At 41.6% G+C, this 23,012-nt stretch overlaps 2 protein-coding genes across 5 annotated transcripts; both read left to right on the forward strand.

Annotated features, from left to right (window-relative positions):
* The first annotated feature begins 883 nt into the window (after positions 1-883).
* n4bp2 (NEDD4 binding protein 2) lies at positions 884-13,779 on the forward strand. Of its 3 annotated transcripts, XM_083976911.1 has the most exons (16): positions 884-1,286; positions 2,418-3,450; positions 3,809-3,933; positions 4,105-4,193; positions 5,000-5,076; positions 5,205-5,345; positions 6,173-8,727; positions 9,116-9,201; positions 9,340-9,385; positions 10,050-10,270; positions 10,383-10,507; positions 10,712-10,838; positions 11,176-11,352; positions 11,567-11,735; positions 12,403-12,526; positions 12,623-13,779. In XM_083976911.1, the coding sequence occupies exons 1-16, from the start codon at positions 1,040-1,042 to the stop codon at positions 12,666-12,668; spliced, it is 5,388 nt and encodes a 1,795-aa protein (XP_083833037.1). In that variant the 5' UTR covers positions 884-1,039; the 3' UTR covers positions 12,669-13,779. The 3 variants fall into 3 exon arrangements, 2 of the variants coding, with proteins under 2 accessions (XP_083833037.1, XP_083833036.1); XM_083976910.1 differs by having other exon boundaries at positions 12,403-13,779; XR_014595558.1 differs by lacking the exons at positions 12,403-12,526; positions 12,623-13,779 and having other exon boundaries at positions 11,178-11,352; positions 11,567-11,679.
* Positions 13,780-14,845: 1,066 nt separating this feature from the next.
* On the forward strand, positions 14,846-18,257 carry rhoh (ras homolog family member H). 2 transcript variants are annotated; one of them, XM_083971866.1, is made up of 2 exons: positions 14,846-15,115; positions 16,364-18,257. In XM_083971866.1, the coding sequence occupies exon 2, from the start codon at positions 16,841-16,843 to the stop codon at positions 17,426-17,428; it is 588 nt and encodes a 195-aa protein (XP_083827992.1). In that variant the 5' UTR covers positions 14,846-15,115; positions 16,364-16,840; the 3' UTR covers positions 17,429-18,257. The 2 variants fall into 2 exon arrangements, with proteins under 2 accessions (XP_083827992.1, XP_083827991.1); XM_083971865.1 differs by having other exon boundaries at positions 16,367-18,257.
* The last annotated feature ends 4,755 nt before the right edge of the window (positions 18,258-23,012 follow it).

A 23,012-nucleotide genomic window follows, 5' to 3' on the forward strand; every position in this document is an offset into this window, starting at 1 on the left:
TATACTTTCACTCACGTTGCTTATTGTTATTTCCACTAACTGTAAATACCATTGCTTTAACAAACTGAGCACCTTAACTTTCTACATGAAAGAGTATAATGAGAGGAGTGACACCTAGTGGTCAACTGGTATTTTACTGAACAAAGTTGATTTCCTGCAAGGTATGTTATTAGTGTCATTTTAAAACCTGATTCATTATATTCATTTGATGATATGCGGAAGTGATATGAAAATAACGAGAAAAAAAAAAGTAGGGCTGAGCTGAGGCGTCACAGTATTGGTCATGTTTGTGATTGCAAGTGATGACTCTGCAGCAAAATGTATTGTGCATTCCACTTTAAGTCACAAAATTGTTTACTGCAGACATGTAAAAACCTACAATGGCTACAATGTTAACATAAAATGTAATTACCTACAGCACTGAAATACTGCTTGTTGATGTATCACTTGCAGTGTAATAGGATCCTGTTATAACAAGCTCACTAACAGGCATTTTACTCTGAATACATACTCCTGCTGTACTAGTATTTTAATTGTTACAAGACATGTCTCAATAACTTCTCTTTAATATTACCTTTTTAAAAAATCTAAAATTATATTAAATCCTTGTCGATCCAAAGGTTTGTGCGCAGGAAACTCGTTATAATACAAGGCAGAGTTGAAAACAGTACAACAACAAATTGATAACATTTATTTAAAAAAAAAAACAAGTTGACAGTGTAAAAAAAAAATCAATATGAAATTTCAAACATTGAGAGGCAAGGGACCGCGCTTTTATTTTGAAATGACAGTGTTGATTTCCGGTGCGAAGCCCCGTGTGTTACCAGAGTTGTTAGTATGTGCTCTCCCGTGTCTTTCCACCACTTGGAGTGCTATTAGATATCATAACCTTGACTTACTGTACTTCCACTACTCTAACCGATACGACAGTAACATGTTATCCGCCCCGGGCCACCCTCTCGTAGCTCGCCGGCTACTCAGTTAGCTCCGTGTAGCCGCTAATGAGAGCAGCCGGCCGGGACACCTGGGCCCCGGAGCGATGCCTCGGAGGAAGAAGAGCGGCCAGAGCCCGGCCAGAGCCCCCGGTGGGAGCCTCGACCACACCGCGGGTTACCGACTACTACCTCAGGGATCTGACGGATCTGCCATGGCGAACAACTTTGCATCCAGCAGCGACTCGCTGTCCTGCTCCGACAAGGAGACTGTCGTTAAAAACATGCAGGAGGTGTTTTCACACCTGGACCCTGAAGTTATATACATCGTGCTGTCCGAGTGTGACTTCAAAGGTACTAAAACACAAAACAAAACACGGAAATGAGGCTGCACAATCCGCCGAGTGACTATGGGGAATGGTATTTTCTTGGTTTAACCAGGCTAACCAGTTAGCTGGGTAGCTTGTTAGCAGTGTGTTGAAACATTAACCACGTGAGTCCTTCTTCATATAGTGGAGGTCCCATGTGTCTGCAGTCATCTAATACTGCACCAACCCACCCACCCTTTTCCACCTGTCGCCTGTGTGTGTGTTTGTGTTTATGTCCCCAATAGTTTTGAATGACAGATACAGGGCACTGAATACTTGGTTTAGGACTCGTACAAGTGCTACTCAACGCAGGAAACAAGACCACACAACCCCCATGAGTGTCTGTGGAAGACTGATAACTGACCTGAGCTTTATCAGGCACAAGAGCAAACACTTAAAGTGCAGTCAGAGGTGCTCTGGGATTGAGCAATGTCTGAATATTTATCAGGACTGAAGTCTTATAACTTTATTGTCTGTTCAGGGCTGTGTGTTGGCAAGAATCTGGGGATATGATACATATCCTTATGGGGAGGGGTCAATATAATATAGATTTGGATTCTGCAAGGAAGGCAATATATTGGCACCCCTCTACACACATTTTTATAAAATTCTTATAATTGTGTGCACAAACAAATACAGTTGCACCAGTATTTATATTTTACACTACTTGTGACATTTTACATCATAGTAAATACTGTTCTCCAAAGAGGAATTAACATCTGTCTAAATCAGTAAACAGCTCAACTCAAAACTGCTCACAAGAACGATAAGATAAACACTAAGGAGATTACAAGTCTTATCACTGCAACATCCAAACTAAAACTTTTTTGTGCAATCATTCTGAACAAAGAAATTACCACTGGTTGGAGGCTCAAATACAACACAAAACCACCAATCACCAGATAAACTATTGATAATATATTGATACAGCACTTCAAAGAATCAATACAGTAATGTCACAAAGTATCAGTGGTTGTTTGGTTTTGAGGGGGTTATTGGTATTTTTTACACAAATGTTTAGAGTTCATGGCCATCAAGAAAGAATCATGAAATGTAGATGTCATGTATCAGAAATATGAATCTCCCTCATTTCTTATTTTGATGTTTTTGTTTTTAGTTGAAAATGCGATGGACTCCCTCCTGGAGCTGTCTGTGGCAGCTGAAGTTGCAGCTCCGATTCCCCCTCCTATCTCTGGGTTTGAGCGCACTGCCGCAGCCTTGCTCAGCCCCCAACACTTCTCTGAACGGAGACCAGACCCAGACTCCTCCAGACCGGCACAGCCCTCCTCCTCTCCCTCCTCCACCAACCTCCTGACCGAGGAGCTGGACCTGCTGGTTGACCAGGAGCTGGAGACGTTGACCACACAGACAGACACTCAGGAACAGCACCGCAGCAGCAGCGGCAGCAGCCAGTATTTGTCGACTGGCGCCCCCCTTTCCTCTTTCCCTCCACCACCGTTTCCAAAGCAGCCGCTTCCTGAGCTGCTTCAGCCCAGTTTGAGGCCTCGGTCGGAGCAGGCCGGCTCAGCAGGACGCCTGGTGGACTTCAAGTCTGGAGCCTCCTCTCCACTCGACCAGCTCAGCTCTTGGGAGGATGAAACCTCCGAGGGCCGACAGCCGGTTGTGGATTTCACACATCTGTCGACAGAGACACCTGCGGACAAACCGAAGCCTCCTTTGGACCTGGCGGCTTCGGGACGTCCCTCGGCTTTCCAGGTGTATAAAAAGAAAGACCCGTCGTCGCACGGTCTTTCTGACGGGGCTGGGGTCACGACCGCTGCTGCGACAGCCGGGGGAGCGAGATCCAGGGAGAGCACTAACCGGGAGCCGCTCGGCTACATGTCATCGCCCTGGAACTTGGAGGCACCTGCGTTTGCGCCCCGTTTCCTTGGAAACCAGGGGCCAACCTTCATCACCCCCGTGGCCCAAACGCCTTCCAGCTGGCCCAGCCTGCCCAGGCATCCCTCTCCCTGGATGGGTCACGCTCCGGTCAGTCAAGCTCCTCTCAAACCTTCTGCAACGGTCCCCAAGTCCTGGACGCAGCCTGCTGCCCCACAGTTTGCTGCTCGGGGCAGCAGGCTGCGTTTGGAGGGGAGGGTGCTCGTGCTGCTACGTGGTGCTCCAGGATCTGGGAAGACGACCTTGGCAAGGTATGACTGTTTGGATACTCTCAGTGGGAAAACACTACGGCTGGCAGAGAGGAGAGTACAATATTCAGTCACAATATTGAGAAATTAATGAATAATTCACCAGTTTCTTGGCTTGTTAAGACTGAGTTTTTATGATTTCCACAGCTTCCCACAAAACCTCTAGCTTTTTCTTGAACATTTATATTTTGTGCAGACAACACTTATTTTATCCTGTTTATTGGAAAAGTACTAATTTTGTAAAGATAGTAGACTCATTCATTTAAATACACTATTGCAGACACTGTTTCTCAAAGCGCATGTACGGTACTTGTGATCCATCACTTGAGACGTATCTTTGTGTTTGTGTCTCTCTCTGCAGAGCTCTGTTAGAGCATAACACCGGTGGAGTAATATTGAGCACTGACGACTATTTCAAACGCCATGGAGAATATCACTTTGACCCCAATTCCCTTGGGGAGGCCCATGACTGGAACCATAAACGAGGTTGATAATACAGAGAGCACACACACATGTTTTGCAGCTGTAGCAAGTCAACATTTCTGTGCAAATGTTTTTAATCTTGGTTAACTGATTGCTTAATTGCTTAATGCCACTTAAAACAACACATGTTTTTTTTTCTCTTGTGTTGTCTCTCGTGTGAATGTTGTCCTGCAGCCAAGGAAGCCTTTGACAGGGGCTCTAACCCCATCATCATTGACAATACCAACATGCAGGGCTGGGAGATGAAACCCTATGTGGCTCAGGTCAGTCAGCTCCCTGTAATTCATCCAGCCCTGTAACAAATCCCATGTGACTAATTTTGCTGTTGCACTAATTGATCTGGGGAAGAGTTTATTTATTAAAGTCATACTGTAATTGGGTTGGGCAGCACTCAGACCGACATTAGCCCTGAGTGAAAAAAGAACAAGGCAACAGTGCAGGGGGCTCTGTGCAAAAAAGTGAATTTGGCTCAGCTTTTGCTTTTCCTGCCCTATTACACTTAAGAGGAGCTCCCATTAGCTTGTTTACACTGAACCAAACAATGCCAGTGTATTGACGCTTCAGAGTGTGATATTACACAGACGTAGATCTATTCCTTCAATGTGGATATGAAGTTGAAGCAAAACATCTACTTTAGATCTAGTGTTTATAGAGACGTATACTGGCTTTTATAGTGACGTAATGATGTGGAAAAGCAAAGGGTTCTCAAGTGTAACTAAATCTCAAGAGGCACTAGCATCATCCCAGGTTCCCCTCAGTGGAAAAGGGACGTGTGACTTCCTCTGCTGTCTGCTTATTTCTGTGTTTGTACCTTTTTAAACTGTGTGGTGAGGAGAAATAAAGGTGCAACGTTCCCACAAAACTCTGCATAGGCCAAACAGACATGTTAAGTGATCTGATTATAATTTTAATGTTATATTTCTACAATGTATCCTATAATCATCTCAATGCAAAATAAAATACTTACTGTGATAACTTATAATTGTATTTTTTCAGGGTGTTGCTGGACATTGTTCACATAAGGTTGTTCTGAGCTGCAAAAAATCATGTGTCATAATTTCTGTTGTAGGCACTGAAACATGGATATAAAGTGTTATTCCGTGAGCCAGACACCTGGTGGAAGAACAAGCCCAGAGAACTTGAGAAGTGAGAAAGAGAAGAATTACACAAATTTCTGTTTTTAAAATTGAAATATTAACTAAAGGTTTTTTATGCTTAGAACCTAAACTTTAAAAATTCCAGTCATTTATGTATTTCTGTTTGCCTATGTGAAGGCGCACAACACATGACGTGCCAGGGGAAAGGATCCGTCGAATGCTTAACAACTACGAGCGCTTTGTCACAGTTCCGTCTATTATGGGCTCACACATGCCTGAGAGGAAACAGCTCCTCCTACTGGAGAACAGGAGCTCACAGTGAGTATACTTCACAAACACTTGACACAACAATGGTCTTCTATTGTTCAACAATGGTCTAATTTGAACTCGTATGTCAAATATCATCCACGTGAAATGTGTTGAGTTTCTTGTTATTATTATCATTATTATTATTGCACAACAGAGTAGAGATGTCTTGTCACACTGTTGATTTGTTGACATTTTTAGAGATGCACATAGTATTAGTTCTGTGTAGGGATGTCCCAATCACATTTTTTTGCCCCCGAGTCCAAGTCTGAGTCATTTGATTTTGAGTACCGAATCCCGATCCGATACTTTGGCAATGCAGTAAAAAAAAAAAGCTGAACATTGCTCATACAGGGCTCTACACTAACATTTGTTAGTTTACTTTAGGAGCAAACATTTCACAAAAATGAAAAGTAGCAGGTTATTTAACCGTTAAATAATGTTGAGGGTCCAATGTGACCCATTTTTACATTTGTGAACAGTAAAAACACCCCCCAAATTTTTTTTTTAAATCAACAGACACAAGCAGTAACTTGTTCTAGGTAGCCCATATTATGACCATTACAGTATTTGGTGAATTGGTCTTTCCTGCCGCTACATTTTTATGATGATATTACTCTGATATGAATTACATACTTAAATCACAGTAGCGTATATTGATTTGTTGAACTCAGCCCGATTAATAAAACTCAATAACCTGTCACACACATGTTGTCCCTGTGTGATGTTCAGGGACTGGTCAGGACAGTCTGAGACAGAGAGCTTGGAGTACTATATAGCATATCTCTTGTTGATTATCATAACTGCACCATTTACACCCCTCTTTTTTTCACCTCTAGGCTGATCGCCTCTGAAACACCTTGTCCTGATCTGGTAGGGCAGTTTGGGTTAACGGAGGAGAGTAAGAAATCCCGCCCTCAGCTGTTTTCCTCTCTCCCTGATGTGTCGTCCATTGGTCGTTCTAATCAAGATGGAAAGCTGGAGGATGGCACTAAGAAATCTACCGAGTCACTCAATTTCCAGCCTACTGATAGACCCATGGAAAACCGAGCTGAGATATCCGATGGGGATGATGACATGGACTTGGGGGACTTAGATTCTGAGTTGGATGCTCAGTTACAGCAGAATCACTCGGAGGGAGATCAGAGAATCCCAGACTGTATTGTAGAATCGGTGATGAATGAAGACCACCACGGGGACGAAGTACCTGTGGCTTTCTGTGAGTCCATAGGGCAGAGGGTGAGAAGGGAAAGGCCAAGCAGGAGGTCGGGTTTTGACAGGATGGAGCCTGCAGATCTGGTAAAAGATGCCAGTCAGTCAGAGAGCGAGGCAAAGGAGAAAGAAAAGACAAATGAGGAGGAAGCACCAGGACTTGAGGTGGTGAGGATGGACCAAGAAGAAAGGGAAACACCTAAAATGTTGGATTTTATTGGGGATTGGCCTTCTGAAGGGTCTCTGCAGCAGCGGCAGGTTAGGAGGAGGGAGAGGCATGAAGAAGGAAATGGGAAGAAAGATGAAGGTTTATCTAAAGATGTTAATGACACTAAAATAGCAGTGACGTCTGGACCGGATGTAACAGAGCTCCAGAAGGCTCTTGATCTCATTCAGATGGGTGCAGGTGCTACTCAAACTGGTTCTTCCCGTTCTTCCTCCCCTTCGCTCGGCTCTGGAGAGCAATTACGGGACGAGGACGAGACAGGTAGCAGGTTTAAGGAATGCTGTGAAGAGACAGAGCAAAACATGAAGAGGGTTAGTGAATTACCTGACTGTGTGCTAGACTGGAAGGCAGCCGACTCTCGTAGGGACAGGGAATCCAATACTGATAAAGGCGGAGAACTTAAACCTGAAAAAGAAACAAGTAGTACAAATCCTCCACCAGCTGTCTCTGCCGATTCCTTGGGTATCTCCAAAGCTGCACTGGGCAGCCACGGTATTGACGGGGAGGTTAGTACTGAGTTTGGTGATTTGGACACTAAAAGCTGCACAGAGGATGGAGAACAGACTAGAACTGAGGCCGATGGCAGCCACGTTAGTGAGGACTGTCAGAGTCCGATGTTCGAGGGCTCTGTGGAAGAAGGCAGCGCTCTGAGTGCGGGCAGTCAGGAGAGAAAACAGCGTCAGGGTCGCAGATCAGGGAAACAGTGCAAGCTAGCCCTCACCTTCACTCAGCCCTGCCCTGGTTCCTCTCTGAATACTCTTGATTCCCCCAGTGCCACCGCTGAAAACACAGACATCGAACCCAGCTGTAATCCCGACTGTGGCAGCAGCCTTGACCCTAAACCAAACACTGACCTGCTGACTGAGTCCAAGTCTGAGGCTCATCTGCAGCCTCCCTCTCCCCCTCCTCCTCCTTCTTCGGTAAACACACGCCTCTCGACCCAGACTGAACCCCAAGACTTCGCCCTCCTTTGGCGTCTCAGTCGTCAAGACAGCCCCGGCGATACCGTCGTCACTGGCTGCAGCCACTCCAGTGACTTCACAGTACTGTATGGCGACTCCTCTCGTTTTGTGCCGGAGCTGTCCTCTGCTGTTTCTGCAGCGGTTGCAGTTCACCCATCGGGCTACAAAGAGGTACCCTACCGCGTGGTGCACGAGAAGGGCACACAGGTGGAGGAGAGAGAGCTCGGGGAAACTCACGACCGGCTTGAGAGCATGTGCATTCTCAGCCGTCACTTTAAACTGGTCAATTTCGATACATTAGAGGATCTGTATGACAAATGCAACCAGGACCTGGAGTGGACGACCAACCTGCTGCTGGACTCCGGAGAGAGGTTCTTCAAAGATGAGGATGGCGAGGAGAAAGACGCGGAGGAGAAGGACGAGGATGGCGCTGGGGGTGAAGATGATGAGAAATCTTCAGGCAGTGTTGTAGAAACCACGTCGTGTCCCGATGTGTTAGACGAGTGCCACCCTGAAGACCCGCCAAAAGGACGGTCAGCTGAATTTGAGGAGACCCAGCAGTCGACCTCTGGGACAGCTGGTGAGTCCAACGAGAGCAGCAGTGACACAGACGCACCAGGTCCTGAAGGTGTAGCTGATCCAAACGGAAACAAAGATCAACCTGATACAGCCTCACACTCTGAAGAAGGAAGAGAAAACACCAAGCGCAAAGAGAAAACAGAAAATGACCTCGAAGGTGGCGCTTGGGGCGGGTGCTTAGATGATGGAGTGATAATTGAAGAGTTAAGGACCGAGGTGGAGGACGACATCGCGAGCATGGACGAGGTTCACCGGCTGCTCCAGGCTGAGCTGAACGAGCTAGAGAGAGAGGAGGAACAGAGGAGGAAGAAGAAGAGGAGCAGACACCTGGATATTCAGAGCGTGGAGCTCAAACTACCCACTGAGGTGGCGCTGCAGCTAACTGAACTCTTTGGTCCTGTGGGAGTAGATCCAGGTAACTAACACACTAATCACATTTAGATGATCTTTTGTAAGCAGCAGTTCAGAGTGTTTATACCCAACCTGATAGAGGACACATGGAAAGGAGTGAGATGTCCTTATTGGTGCTACTGTATGGGACAGTCTCTCCTCCTCCATACACACCGAAAAATAATGAAAAAAGTTTTTTGGGAGATCAAACTCTGTCACAGCACAGTTTGCTGCACAATATGAGCTTCACTGCCAAATATCTCCAAAAGCACACTGTTAGATGATCTGACAAGCTCTCGAAACCTGCCAGGTCCTTTGCTGTTCATTGATCTGAACCATCAACATTGATGGTCTTAATCCTTCTCTGATTATCTGAACTGACAGATCCGTCTTCTCCCCCTCACTGTGTTCAGGTACATGCTCCAGTGATGACCATGCAGTGCAGATGGACCTGAACCTGGCTAAACTGCTTCACCAGAAGTGGAAGGAAACAATACAGGTGAGTTCTGTGACATTGGTCAGTGGTGCTCCGACACTGGTAATCCACTCTGATATCATGATTCACTGTATGTGGCTATTAGAAGTGCTGGGGATCTTGGCTGGTTAATTTGATTTATACGAATATTCTCTATTACAGGAAAGACAGAGACAAGCAGCTCTTTCCTTCCACCTGCTTCAAGAAAGTAAGTTCACACAGTAACACACCTACAAACACAAAATAGAATCTAAACTCCTCAAAAAAAAGTTTGGAAACTTTATTTCAGTCAGTCATTTCGCGATATATAAAATACAACACTGATTGGTATTATTAAAGGGGAGAAATGATTGACTGAAATAATGTTTCCAAACTTTTTTGAGGAGTTAATGAAGGAATCATAACAGCATGTATTTGCTCAGTATATGATATTATGTTCCATACATACACATTTCAAACTCTTAAGACACCTATTAAGTGCACATGCACAAATGAAAGCACACATTTACACACATAAATCAACCCATTTTAACCCAAAAATCTATTTTAGGAGATGGTTGTGCATTATTCCCATTATAAATGAATGTGTTTGCCCACAATGTCCTTTTCAAACATATATGTGAAGTAAATAAAATATGAATTTATTACATCAATGTGGGGAAGAACATGGCTTTTGGGGTTTTTATGCCTTTCATTAACAGGACATTCAGAGAGAGACAGGACATGGGGAGACAGAGAGGGGGAATGACACACAGCAAAGTGCTGCCGGGGGATTCGAAACCCTCTGTTTATGGGGAGCCTGCTCAACCCAGTGAGCTGTACAACGCCCCAGGAATAACATTTTTAATGAAATGTCGACTCCACATGTTTAGGTTCATCACACTGGGGTGACTCGCAGGCGAACAAACCTGGGCCACAAGAGCGAACGCCTCCACATTTTCTCATAAGTGCAGATGGTTATGCGTCGGTGGACAGCCAATCAGAGGGCCGCGGTCAGTTTCCATTCATGGATCACTGGAACGTGTCTCGTCCACAAGTCTCTCTCAGAGATATAATAAAAGAGGAGCAGGCTTTGCAGGAGAACGTGGAGAAGGTATTGCACACATCTACTTTACCTGTAGACAAGCATATTGAATCTTTGGCTATCTTGTCATCTCTGTTGCCATCACATCATCACCCTCAACTGCTTTCCAATCCTCTTGCAGACCAGGCAAAGTCGCGCAGACCTCGACCGGCGAGATGGAGCCACCCTGCTGAAGGAGAAACAACTGTTCTCCCTCTTCCCCACCATTGACCAGCATTTCCTCCTGGACATCTTCAGAGACCACAAGTATATTGAAGGCTTTTACAATTTGACGCACTTCAACCTAATTTACCAATTGTAGATTATTTTGCATGCAACAGTTGAAATAAATTCAATAGGTCCTGAGTTTCTCTCAGGTAATCACAATGGCAAATGAAAGGCTCCGACGGTTCTGTTGTTCTAATAACACATTTGCTTCAGACTAATTTCAGTGTCCCCATGCTTGTGTAGTTACTGCCTGACTGAGACTGAGCTGTTTCTGCGGTCTTTACTGGACGAGGGACCCGTCAAGACGGTTGTGGCCCCTGAGGCCCCTCGGTCTGAGCACCACAGAGCAGCCAGCAAGGAGAGGGAAAAGGTATTCACAAACAGTGAAACAGAACAAACATACACATCCGTTATACATCATTCAATCACTGTAGCTTTACAACATGCTGTCAAGATATTCTGCCAATGAATGCCATTATATCTAGGATGAAGCACCGATCCAAGGTAGAGAAGTATTTTAATATATTTAATAATTAATATATTAAAAGTATATTAATTTACACACAATAATTACGTGGAATGTTATTCACATCTAAAAATGGCTACATAGATGCGGGAAAAAAAGTTACGTTTATTCTATACAACTTATTTCATCTTCCACCCTTCATAAGCAATCAGTATCACTCGGTCCTGCTTATTTTTTTTAGAGGCAGAAGACCCTGGAGTCAACCAAGATCGACTATCAGGATGTTGAGGACCCAGAATACGACGATTTCCGCGCAGAGGCCAGCCTGCAGAGGAGCCGGCAGCTCGAGAGTTTCTCCAAGGCTGCAGAGGCCTACAAGCAAGGACGCAAAGAAGTGGCTTCATTTTACGCACAGCAGGCAAGTGGCTGATGTTTTGTTTCTATTCCAGCTCTGTTTTCATCTGTGAAGCACTATGAGTGTTTTTGTTATGTTAGGTTTGTATGTTGGGGAAGATATTTCTTATTAGATGTAACTTCTTTAACATTTCCTGCATGAATGTTTTGTAGCTTGTGATTAATTAATGTTGATCAAAGCTAAGGAGTAAATTGATTTGCATCAACTCTTGACTTAGGGACACATGCATGGCCTGCGGATGCGTGAGGCTAATCACCGTGCAGCGGTCCAGATTTTCGAGCGAGTCAACAAGTCACTACTGCCCCAGAACATTCTGGACCTGCATGGACTACATGTAGACGAAGCCCTGGAGCATCTGGCCCAGGTCTTACAGGAAAAAAACGCAGGTATTTAACAAAGTGTTTTCACCCTATTCTAGTCCTTCCCAAGTTGCACCTCCACGTACATAAATCTTATGGCAATTTAACCTGAGAGTCTCAATCAAACAAGATCAATCAGTTATACCCAGCTGAACCATTCTGAGCAAAGCACAAGCCTGAATGAGATTCTGTCAAATTAACTAAAAGGCTGCTGCAGCACAAAGGGAAATATGCATCTTATATCTCCACCATTTCCTATTACTGTTAAACAGTTATTATCTCAGTCTACATCTCTGCTCCCTCTTGCGCACCACGTGCCAACTACTGCACAAGCATTGTGTCTCTTTCCATAAATGTGCTGTCAGGTCTGACTGAACGTAACACTCCCAGTGTTGGCGTATTTCATGTCTGACTCTGATTTATGAGTACAAAAGCAGGATAAGAGGTACAGCATGGGCAAGTTTGGTCACTTTCACAACGAAAGTACTGTTCACTTGTTCTGGACCGATGAAATGATGCAGAGGTTAACTTCTTCAGGGTTATATTGTTGTACTTTGCAGTTTAAAGAAAGCACCACTCTCTATCATCTTTTTTTTTTCAAAGTTTGTGTTTTTGCCCCTTTACCCAGTTTGTGTTAACTCCTCTATGCTTCTGTTTGTGTGTTTTGTTCTTCTTTGGCCTCTTTTCTGTGTAGAGTGTGAGCAGGGTCTCTGTCGACCTCAGCTCTCTGTCATCACAGGAAGAGGGAACCACAGCCAGGGGGGCGTGGCCCGCATCCGCCCCGCCGTTCTAGACTACCTCAGTAACAAACACTACAGGTACACATGCACACACGCACACACACACACACACACACACACATGTACAATGTGTTCATTGCCGCCCACCTTCTCTCCTATCTCTTGATCTCTCAGGTTCACAGAGCCAAAGCCAGGTCTCGTGTTGGTCTCTTTGAAGTGAGAAGAACCTGGTTTGTAGGATCCACTCTACAGCAGCTATGGAGACAATGTACAATGCACTCTCTCTCCTCATCTCATCCATATGTAGTAATTACAGTATATACAGTATTATAAAACCGTATTCTTTCTTATTTCTGACATTCAGGTCTGGCGCTTATTTTTATACTCTTCATCTGTCATTTAACCGCCGGAAATTTAATCTTAATCTTGGTTAAACTGAGGTTAATTTTAGTTAAGATCTTAATCTAAAATCAGATGTTGATCAGAATAGTTGCCATGAAACACAGATAAAGTATTTCTATGCAGCTGTGAAGCTGGAATGTATGTACTGTATATTTTATATTTGTAATGTTTTATAGAGTTGTGTATTTTGCTTCGCATTTGCCTTCATGCCATTTAAAGAGGAAGTCCCCATGTTTAAAAGGCTCCGTATTAGATAAAATTGTGTTTTATTTTTTAACCATTCACTAATTTGGAGTCATGTTTTACATGTAATGAATATCATGAAACTTTATTTGAATCATGATATCAGTCTGTCTACATGGAGGTTGTTCTGCAGGTTCTTGAATAAGATTCTTTTATTTGGTACAAATTTTACATTTACTGAGCACAATAATCACATATTGTCCTCGAGAAATTGACACAAACTCATATGCTTGGAGGAAAGTTTTTTTTTTTGTTTAAGTCTTACAGTGTGTCATGTTCACAACAGGGTGAGATGATCAAAGGCCAATAAAGTAAGTTGAACAACCTCATTAGTTTGAACGATTTCCACTAAGTTCAGCAGGACGTCTTAGCAGCTGCCCTGCAGCAGACACTGCAACTGCAAGCCAAGCCAAGATTAGATGCATTCAGATTCAAACTCAGGTAAAGATTCAACTGTTCATGATCTAGATGCTAATCAGTCCTTTCCTCGTAGCTTGTCTTTAGCACGTTGTGCCAAATTTTGTAGCAGTTGTGTTAATCAGCGGGAGACAGGAGTTCTGTAGGTTTAAAATCACTTGTTTTTCTATTTGTGGGATGTTTACCACAAAGGTACAACAGCGGTGTTGTCAGATTTTACTGATTGTACATAATGTTGTGAACACATCAATTATAAAGAGAATATTGTATTTTTTTATTCATATGTTCAAATGGTTTTACAGATAATGTTATACTGTGGAATAAAATTGTATTTGGTTACAGTGTAACATGCTTGTGTGGCTTTACATTTGTATTTTTCCTAAGTGAATGTAGCTTTGTTTGATGTTGAGGACTGACCTGTAATTTTATGACCTTATAAATTACAATAACAATTTTATCCACCATTATACTTGACGAGTTGGGATATTAGATTCATGTATTTGTCAAATGATTATAATGTAAAATTTAGGCAAGTGTTACTGCTGCGTTGATCAAACCATCACACTAATAATTACATTTAGACATTTAATAGTGTGTATCAAAAGAGCAGCCAGTTTGTGATAGCAAATGGTGTCTTTAATGATACTGATAAAAGAGGAAGACTATATTCTTACAAGAGTCTTGAGACTAAAGACATTTTCTTAGTTTGAAGTTATTCTGTGGTAGGTTTACTTAAATATTTCGTCTCACTGTCCTGCTGCATCACCAGCTTCTCTGTGCATCTGACATTATCCTGTGATGTAAAGAGGAATAGGAATTCATTTCCCCCTGTCATCACTATTGTAACTTTGAGGAAGATCTGACCAAATTTACATATGTTTGTTATAGTATAGATATAAAGATCTACATAAATAATTACAAATAAATGTAAACAGAGTAATCATTACTGTTGTTGCAACTTATTTTTTTAATTAGTGACTTTGTTTTTAATCCTTGAAAATATGCACTCATCCCTGGTCACACTTTGTCACCAGTACATTATTTCACAGTAGAAAATGAACTACAGTATGTGTAAGAAGAACTGTTAAAATAGCGGTCTCATATAATTTCATTTATCGCCACGAGGTTTGCTGAGTGAGGCAGGTTTTTAAACACAAACTACGATCTTTGTAAATCCTTCATGTGCGCCAGCTGCGTAAAGCTGCAAACCAAATGTACAACAGAAAAAAAAGTGAGCCTTATTGTAAAGCACAGCTGGTGTGGGGGAGGCGAGCTGCAGCCTCAGTCACTCTGTCACACCTCCACACTTCAACAGGCGGATGTGTTGTAGTTGTCTCTGCTCTCGGTCTCTATCGCTTCCCTCCTGAACTTTAGGCAGGTGCTGAGATATTTTACCTCTATATGTGTGTATATGTGTGTGTGTTCTGGGCCAAAGTTATTGGATAACCCGTGGTAGCTATGGTGTTTTACGGTGTTTTCACTCCAGCAGGTTGTAGTTAAAAACCAAGTCTCCCCTGCTTTTTGAAGCGTGTTTGTTTCATGGCACCGTGAAGTCTTAAGAGGCCTCAGCAGCATCCGCCCTGAAGAGTGAAACCGACAAGAAAGGTAATTTTCTTATACTTAAGCAAGATACAACAGCATGTTACACAGGCGAATACAGTGACTTTTCCTATATCTTGTATTAGTTGAAATATGAAATTAAGACATTAAGACATAGTCTAATATGAATAAAAACAGGACTTGTTTCAAAATAAAGAACTTTAAGATTAGAAAGTTAGATCTTCATGATGTATTTTTCCTTTTGGTATAAATACAGTATATAACAAATAAGTGTGAATTACATTTAAATGTAAACTTACAATGGCACCGTGAAGTCTTAAGTGGTTTGTAGGGCAACATGAAGTAAGAGTTTAACAGTTAAATCAACTGAACTATGGATTAGATCCTTGTTTTCTTACTTTATTTATCCTTCCTTTGATAGTAAACTGAGAATATAAAACTAAACTGTCTTCTTGTAAATTTTAAACGTGCAGGTGTGGAAAAACCAGTGATTAAAATGTCCCATCTACTTGACAGGGGTCTTTCCATCTAGATGAGTGTTTGTGAAATGGCAGGTGGTTTTTGAGGTTATGACTTGTTGTCTCCATGACTTTAGAACAATGTCCGACTGTCAGAAAACGATAGAGATAAAGATAAAGAAACGACTAGTAGAGATTGTTTTATCAGATCTTTAAGAAGAATCATCAAAATATATTGGTATAATTTTCAAACAATAACACACAGAGAGATGTCCTCAACGACTGGCAGATGTTTATGGTGTAAACTGGACAACCAGGACTGATTCTTACGTAAAGTGTGTGAATGTATACGGTATATGTGTATACAGTGAATATATGTTGTTAGAGAGCACCTGTTAATGTCTTCAGGACCAAGCTGTGAATTCTGGGTCACACCCAAACACATAAATCTTTACTTCCGTATTTAATCAGTACTTTGTCATATATTTAATGCTTCGTATTCTTACATTTCCCCACGAATGTATGTTTTTGCAGTTATAAAATGTAAAGGTGATGCCATCTGCTACATATTCCATTGCAGTTAGCTACATCTATATTATCTAAGCTGATATTTCTGACTCGTCACAAATGTATCGTATCGAGAGACATGCTGCTGCCCTGCCAGAGCTGCTTCATGCTGTATGAGAAGATTTTGGAGACACATATAAAAATGAATTTATTTAAATGAACAATCTGTTCAATGATGTCTTGGCTATAAGCGTCCTGTAGAATGTAAGACGACTTCCAGACTGCCAATACCTCATGTTCATGAACTCCCTTCTTCTCTCTTCCTCAGTAGATTTCCATCGTCAATGCTAAGAGGTTGGAGTTGTCTGGACAGAATGACGGTCTACAAGATCATTGGAGAGAAGGACCAGAATTTGACACCACCCTGCGGAAACCAACCAGAGCTGCAGCGAACCAACAGGGCCTGAAGAACCAAGAGGCTGTGTGAAGCGTATATAAAGCTCACGGCCGGAGGACTGCAGACTGTACATCCCCACTGTGTTGGAGAGACGTCATAGGTCAGCTGAACAAGATGAATGACCACTGAAATCTCTAGGGATGGAATTATCACAAGGAAGAGCTGCAAATTTCCTGCTATGAAAACTACCACCTGCACATAGAAGTACAGCACACTCAATTACTCCCAGAGCCAGAGTGATACGGTTTTGACGACCTTGTGTCTCATCAGATCAACAGAGAAGCAACTGCTTTGACTTATTCCAACGATTTACCAACATCTAGGGGTGTGAAGTTACCAGCGGCAACTATGAATGAAATAACGGAAATGTCAGTGAAGTGCGTCCTTGTAGGGGACAGTGCGGTCGGAAAGACAGCCCTGCTGGTCCGCTTCACGTCAGAGACCTTCCCGGACACCTATAAGCCCACCGTGTTTGATAACACGGGGGTGGAGGTGTACATGGACGGGGTTCAGATCAGCCTAGGATTATGGGACACGGCCGGTAATGACAACTTTAGGCAAATACGCCCAAGATCGTACCAGCAGGCCGACGTCGTCCTCATCTGCTACTCCGTGGCCAATCCTAACTCGCTTGCCAACGCCCAGTACAAGTGGATTGAGGAGGTCCGAGAGAACCTGCCCAGGGTGCCGGTGCTGGTTGTGGCCACTCAGACGGACCTGCGGGAGATGGGGGCACATCGGGGCAACTGTATCTCGGCGGCAGAAGGAAGACGCGTGGCTCACGATATCCACGCCAAAGGCTATCTGGAGTGCTCCTCCTTAAGCAACCGAGGCGTGCAACAGGTGTTCGAGTACGCCGTGCGGACGGCCGTTAATCAGGCCAAGAAGCGCGCCAGGAGACGCATGTTCAGCATAAACCAGTGCAAAGTCTTTTGACCTTTGACCTTGACTTGGTGACATGGCTTGCACTGTCATGAGATGACTTCAGTCCAGTAATGTGTGTTCGTGTGCTGTTCAAACTCAACTCAAAGCTTCTAAAAACACAAGAGCCCAAAGGTGGGTTTGTGTCATAGGCTAATTTTTCACTAACAGGATGTCTTGCCTGCCAAAACTTAAAACTGAGAATACCTTGAGTTCATCATAAACCTTATACACACTCATGCAAAGATACAGATTCAAGTAATACTTTTGTTTGATCTAGGGAGCAATGAGCAAAACTTTAGCTTTGCCTTTTCTGTGTCTTTTAGTGAAGCACAAGAAGGTATTTCAAATAGGGCATCTGAAGATTTTCTTGGGACTTTTACCTAAATGAAAGCACGTAAAGCTGAAATGGGGACGTACACAGCATATCATTTTTCAAATTATTTTACTAATAACAAATGCAAAGAGGAAATAATTTTAATATTCAAGTCTGGGGCTGCAATAGCAATTCAGGTTTGAACCGCAGCGTAAACCAAGTAAGTGGACAAAGTAAAGTTACACAATATATATTGTGTATTTCTTTCTTTCTTTTTTCTTTTCCTTTTTTTTTTTTACACAGTTGTGCAGAGCTTTTCTAGTGTGTTTTGCACATTTCCATCAAATGAGGACAACTCTAGTCCTTTGCTCTTATTACCTTTTATTTGTTGATTCAGTTGATAGTGTTCTTTACATTGTCATTTGTTAGCAGATGTCCACCCATAGTGGTAAATCTGCAGTATTGGGCTTGACATACAACATATTCTCTACTTTTGTCTTGTATTAGACATAATTACTGGTGACTGTCAATAGGTCATATAGTTGTATGTATGTTTGTCTGTATATAAAAAAAAACATACCTATATTTGAAAAAAAGACATTACCTTAAACATTCATGTTGAAAACTATAGTATGCACTCAGTATAGCACAGGCCTTCACCAAGGCCAATGTCAAAGAAAGAAAAAAAAGAGTCCTCCTTGTTTTGTTTCTTTTTGTGTAACCGTGGTGACTAAAAAATAAACATGGGTTAATACGTAACACCTTGATGGAGGCAATGAACCAAACTAATTGAGAAATACATTTTATATCATTGGGGATTAAAATATGTTCTGAAATTAAAACAAAAGAACATGATTTGAACATTTTTTGTGTGTTGTAATTTATTTAAACTACCTGTTTAACTCTTATACGAAAAAATACTAGGACATGAGTTGCTGCATGTGTATCTTGCAAACCGTCCCTGTCTTTATCTGTTACCATTATATCTGTTTACCATTACAGAATGACTCAATGTAAATGGAAGGTAAAACATCTGAAATATTGTTTTTGAAATGTAGTTATTTCTCACATTAATGTCTGTATGATCTCCCCCTTCTCCCCTTTTTATACACCTTCTATGCAAACATATGGTTTACTTTGAGTAATAGCCAAACAGATTATACTTTATTTCTGTTATACATACAGTACATAGACAAAACATTTGGTATTTATGCTACTGTCTGATAAACATATAAAATCTGTATTACAAAACACATCATATTGTATGTTTACATACAAATAATTTAAATTGTACATTTTGATTTTCATAGATTATTTTGAAAATATGTAGGCTGACAGAAAAGTGTCACCTGATTGACTTTGACTGGATTGTTCCAGGATGGTTCTTGGATTTTCTTGGTTCTTGGTTCGGTGAAACAAATTTTGTGCATAAGGCCATTAAACAAAGATTTCAAACGTGTATGTTGTGTTTCTGTAGTACAGTATTCATGAATACGTAACTGAATGAAATAGTTGTGTACGTAGAAAAATAAATTGACCTTTGTTTTTTTTTCATGAAGGTAACTTCACAAGGATTTCAGGAGTCAGCTTGGAGACGCTGTATGATTATCTCACACAGATTAGATAAGTGGTGGAGACATGGTGATCGAGACGAGACTTTAAAACCTTTGCTAGCTGTCCTCATCAAGTCATTTAGCACAAATTGAGAAATCTGCCTTCGAGTGTATTAGTATTTTTGCAACACATAATATATCAAATATCCACATAAATCTCAATATACGTACTTTAAATATATATTTACGTGTCTAGAGTCTACTGCAGTGGTTCCCAACCTTTTTTGGCTTGTGACCCCATTTTGACATAACAAACTTCTGGCGACCCCCGATCACATGCAGTCATGTAATCGCAGCCGTCAATCATGCGTCAAATCAGATATTTTTATATGCTGCATTTTATTTGAACTCGATTTATTGTCGAGAAAGTGAAAGTATAGAATACAGTTGTTTAAGATTGTGTGTGGTGTTTTTAATCATGAATTTAAAAAGAATAATAATTAGTTAAAAGAATATTTTTATCAGTAATTTTTTTTAATCAATTACTAGACATTTCAGGCGACCCCATTTGTATTCCAGGCGACCCCACATGGGGTCCCGACCCCAAGGTTGAAAAACACTGGTCTACTGTGTGTTAAATGTTTAACCTTACTAAAAAGTGATGATGAAAGCGTTAAAAGAAGACAACAGCAAATATTCAGTTCATACCCTCCCCATAGCTCTCTCCTGCTCTGTCTCTTTGTGTCTTGTGTTTAGAGCTGTTAATGATGAGAGGTTCAGCACAGGATTCACTGAGACACTGACAGCCACCTAACCACATCCCAGCACACACACAAATATCTACATTATAACAACACAAATGAAGCGACTCATTCGCTCAACAATACACTCTTGCTCATGATCGATTCATGTAGATCGCCTACACAGGACTCTCAGACCACCTGAACAGAGCAAAAGACTCCCTGACTGTCTGCATGCATGTCCACCTACTCTATTGCTTCTTGTAGTATAACAGCAGAAACCAATTAAAAATACTTAGTATTAATTTTACTATAATAAACAACAATTCTTAATGTCTTATACAAGTAACTTGTAAAAGGCACTAAAGAACATACCATCGCACACACACATGGCTCATTTAACAACTCAAAATAATCCAATGGTATAGTGATAGTCACTAAATCAAGAATGAATGTCTGACTGCCTGCTGTTTCTTATTGTGCTCTCTCCCACAACCACCACAGTGCCTTATCCCTCTCTCTCTCTCTCTCTCGCTCTCTGTGTCTCCGTGTCTCTCTCTAACACGCACATGCTGCATACAGGGCAAATTTACACCGTGTGGTTACACTTAACTTCTCAGGGGCCCCTGATGCGTTGAGCTGGTTGATGAGGTGGATAATGGGCCTTTTTTTTCACAGCAGAAGAAGCACAGGCGTGACTAATAACATTAATAATGGCATTGTTTCGTTTCAGCACAGGCTCAGTGTCTCGGTTTTTACTGGTGTAACTAAACTGAAGAGAGCCATAATTAAACATGTCTTTTGTCTCGAGAGCAGTGGCAACAACAACCTATCTATCCACCTTGTGCCACTCTGTTTGTGTACATCTGTATTACTAGCAGCTCAAAATGATATAATTACTCATGAACAACGAACCTCATTAAAGACCAAAACCAACCAAGTGTTGTTCTCACAGTATTTTAGTTTGTGTCGCTCAGATTATGCTGTTCCCTACAGCAGAGGGTTTGACCTGTTACTAATATCATCAATGACATAATGATAATAATGATGACTCTGTCCTGATCGAGAGTCCCAGTAAATGCAATGCTGTCACCATCTTATCATTTACACACTGTGCGTGACATGGCTCACCGATGGATTCTGTTTCTGGACAATAATGGAGCTCCATGGCAAAAAGGACAAAGATAAATCAGGCTTTGTTAGTTGGATCAGTTAATTGTTGGTTTTGTTCTTTTCACAGGATTTCTTGATTGTAAGAAAACTATACTTGTGTTGATCAAGACTAAAACAGGATTTTATAGGTCAAATGACTTCTATACTAAGACATTACTGCTGGGGAAGGTGATAATCATGGTATTACGCAACCTGATCTGTGTCATCTGTGAGTTTGTACAGTGTAACATATCCTATGTTATATCATGTTTTTCATTATCTGTCCGTCTCACTCTCGTCCTCACAGACACACGCTAACAACACGTTGATTTACAAGAAGCCCACAAAACAAAGCCATGGTTCAGAAAAGCTCACCTTCAACTCTTACACTTCTACAATGCCAGTATTTCACACTTTCTTCCATCTCTCTCTCTCTCTCTCACACACACACACACACACACACACACACACACACACACACACACACACACACACACACACACACACACACACACACACACACACACACACACACACACACACACACACACACACACACACACACACAGGAAACACCTGTCCCCTGCGAGCTCAGTACCACAGAAACTCTGTGACACATTATCATATCACATGGGCCTTACTCTGCAGAATAACTGGAACTATGTCAGTGACTTTTCTTACTGAAACAATCATTTTGTTGATTTATTGTAAATTATGGACACATAATTGGTTTCCTGGGTGGTTTCATCCCAGCTCTTAGTTACAGTAATGAGTTCAAAAAGGCTGAACATGAACATGAGCATACAATTTTCTTTTTCGATGCTTTACCTAACTAAACTAAAATACATTTGGCCTCAGAGCTTGTCCCTTTGTTAACGACACAATATAAATCCCTTCAACTTCTACTCTTAAACAACAGTGACGACACTGACGATTTCTCTGGAATAAAGACATCTTTCATATACATTTGTGTGTTTCTATTTATTATAGAACATGTACACTATTTAATGGACAGGAGCACAAGAAAACTCACACAAAGACACACAATAAACATAAATTAAGAAAATAATTTCACACATTGATCAGATTCTCTGTTTTACAGTAATGTCCCTTCATCCCTTCATGATCTCCTTACACCTTCACAGCTACAGCTCTGTCTAAAGACAGACGGTGTAGTAATGCTGTAAATACTGTGAAGCCACTTCAGGCAAATTTATGATGACAGAACTTAAAGTCAGACACCTTTTATTTTACTTACTTGTTTTCTAACTGCAATACCCCCCCCGAAACTTGTTTTCCTCTCCTTTTTTCTTTCTTTTTTTAAATATAGCAAATTAACATCCTGTAACCATTCTTCTTTTTCTCTTGTTGCACATGCACATTGAATAGTAGTATTATTGAGTCATATTATTCTACTGTCCTTCAATATAATGATTAATCAGAATCTGGCTATATGATAGAAAGTATTTAATATTCAACAACATTTTAAACTGTGTTCATTTTTACATTCACTCATTTGGCTGATGCTTTTTTTCACTTGAGTTACAAGTGAGTTTTTAGTTGGTCACAAGGTAGATGTAAGGTGATCAGCTAACAAGGTGCACTCAAAGTGCATGGTGAGTGCTAGTTACAGTAGGCATGATGGGGCGTTTGACGTTTTAGTTTTAAAATGCATCCCTTTTGCACATAAGCTTTAAAACTAAAACATAGTTATGCAGATGGAAGAGAAGGATCTTTTAAAGACAGAGAAGGAAAAAAGCATTTTAATATGAGTTACACAAGAACCCTAACGATGTCACGAGTGCTGGACAACATTACAAAGGTCAATTAGTTGGTCT

The sequence above is a fragment of the Trachurus trachurus genome (assembly GCF_905171665.1).
Source record: "Trachurus trachurus genome assembly, chromosome: 1".
Taxonomy (NCBI): domain Eukaryota; kingdom Metazoa; phylum Chordata; class Actinopteri; order Carangiformes; family Carangidae; genus Trachurus; species Trachurus trachurus.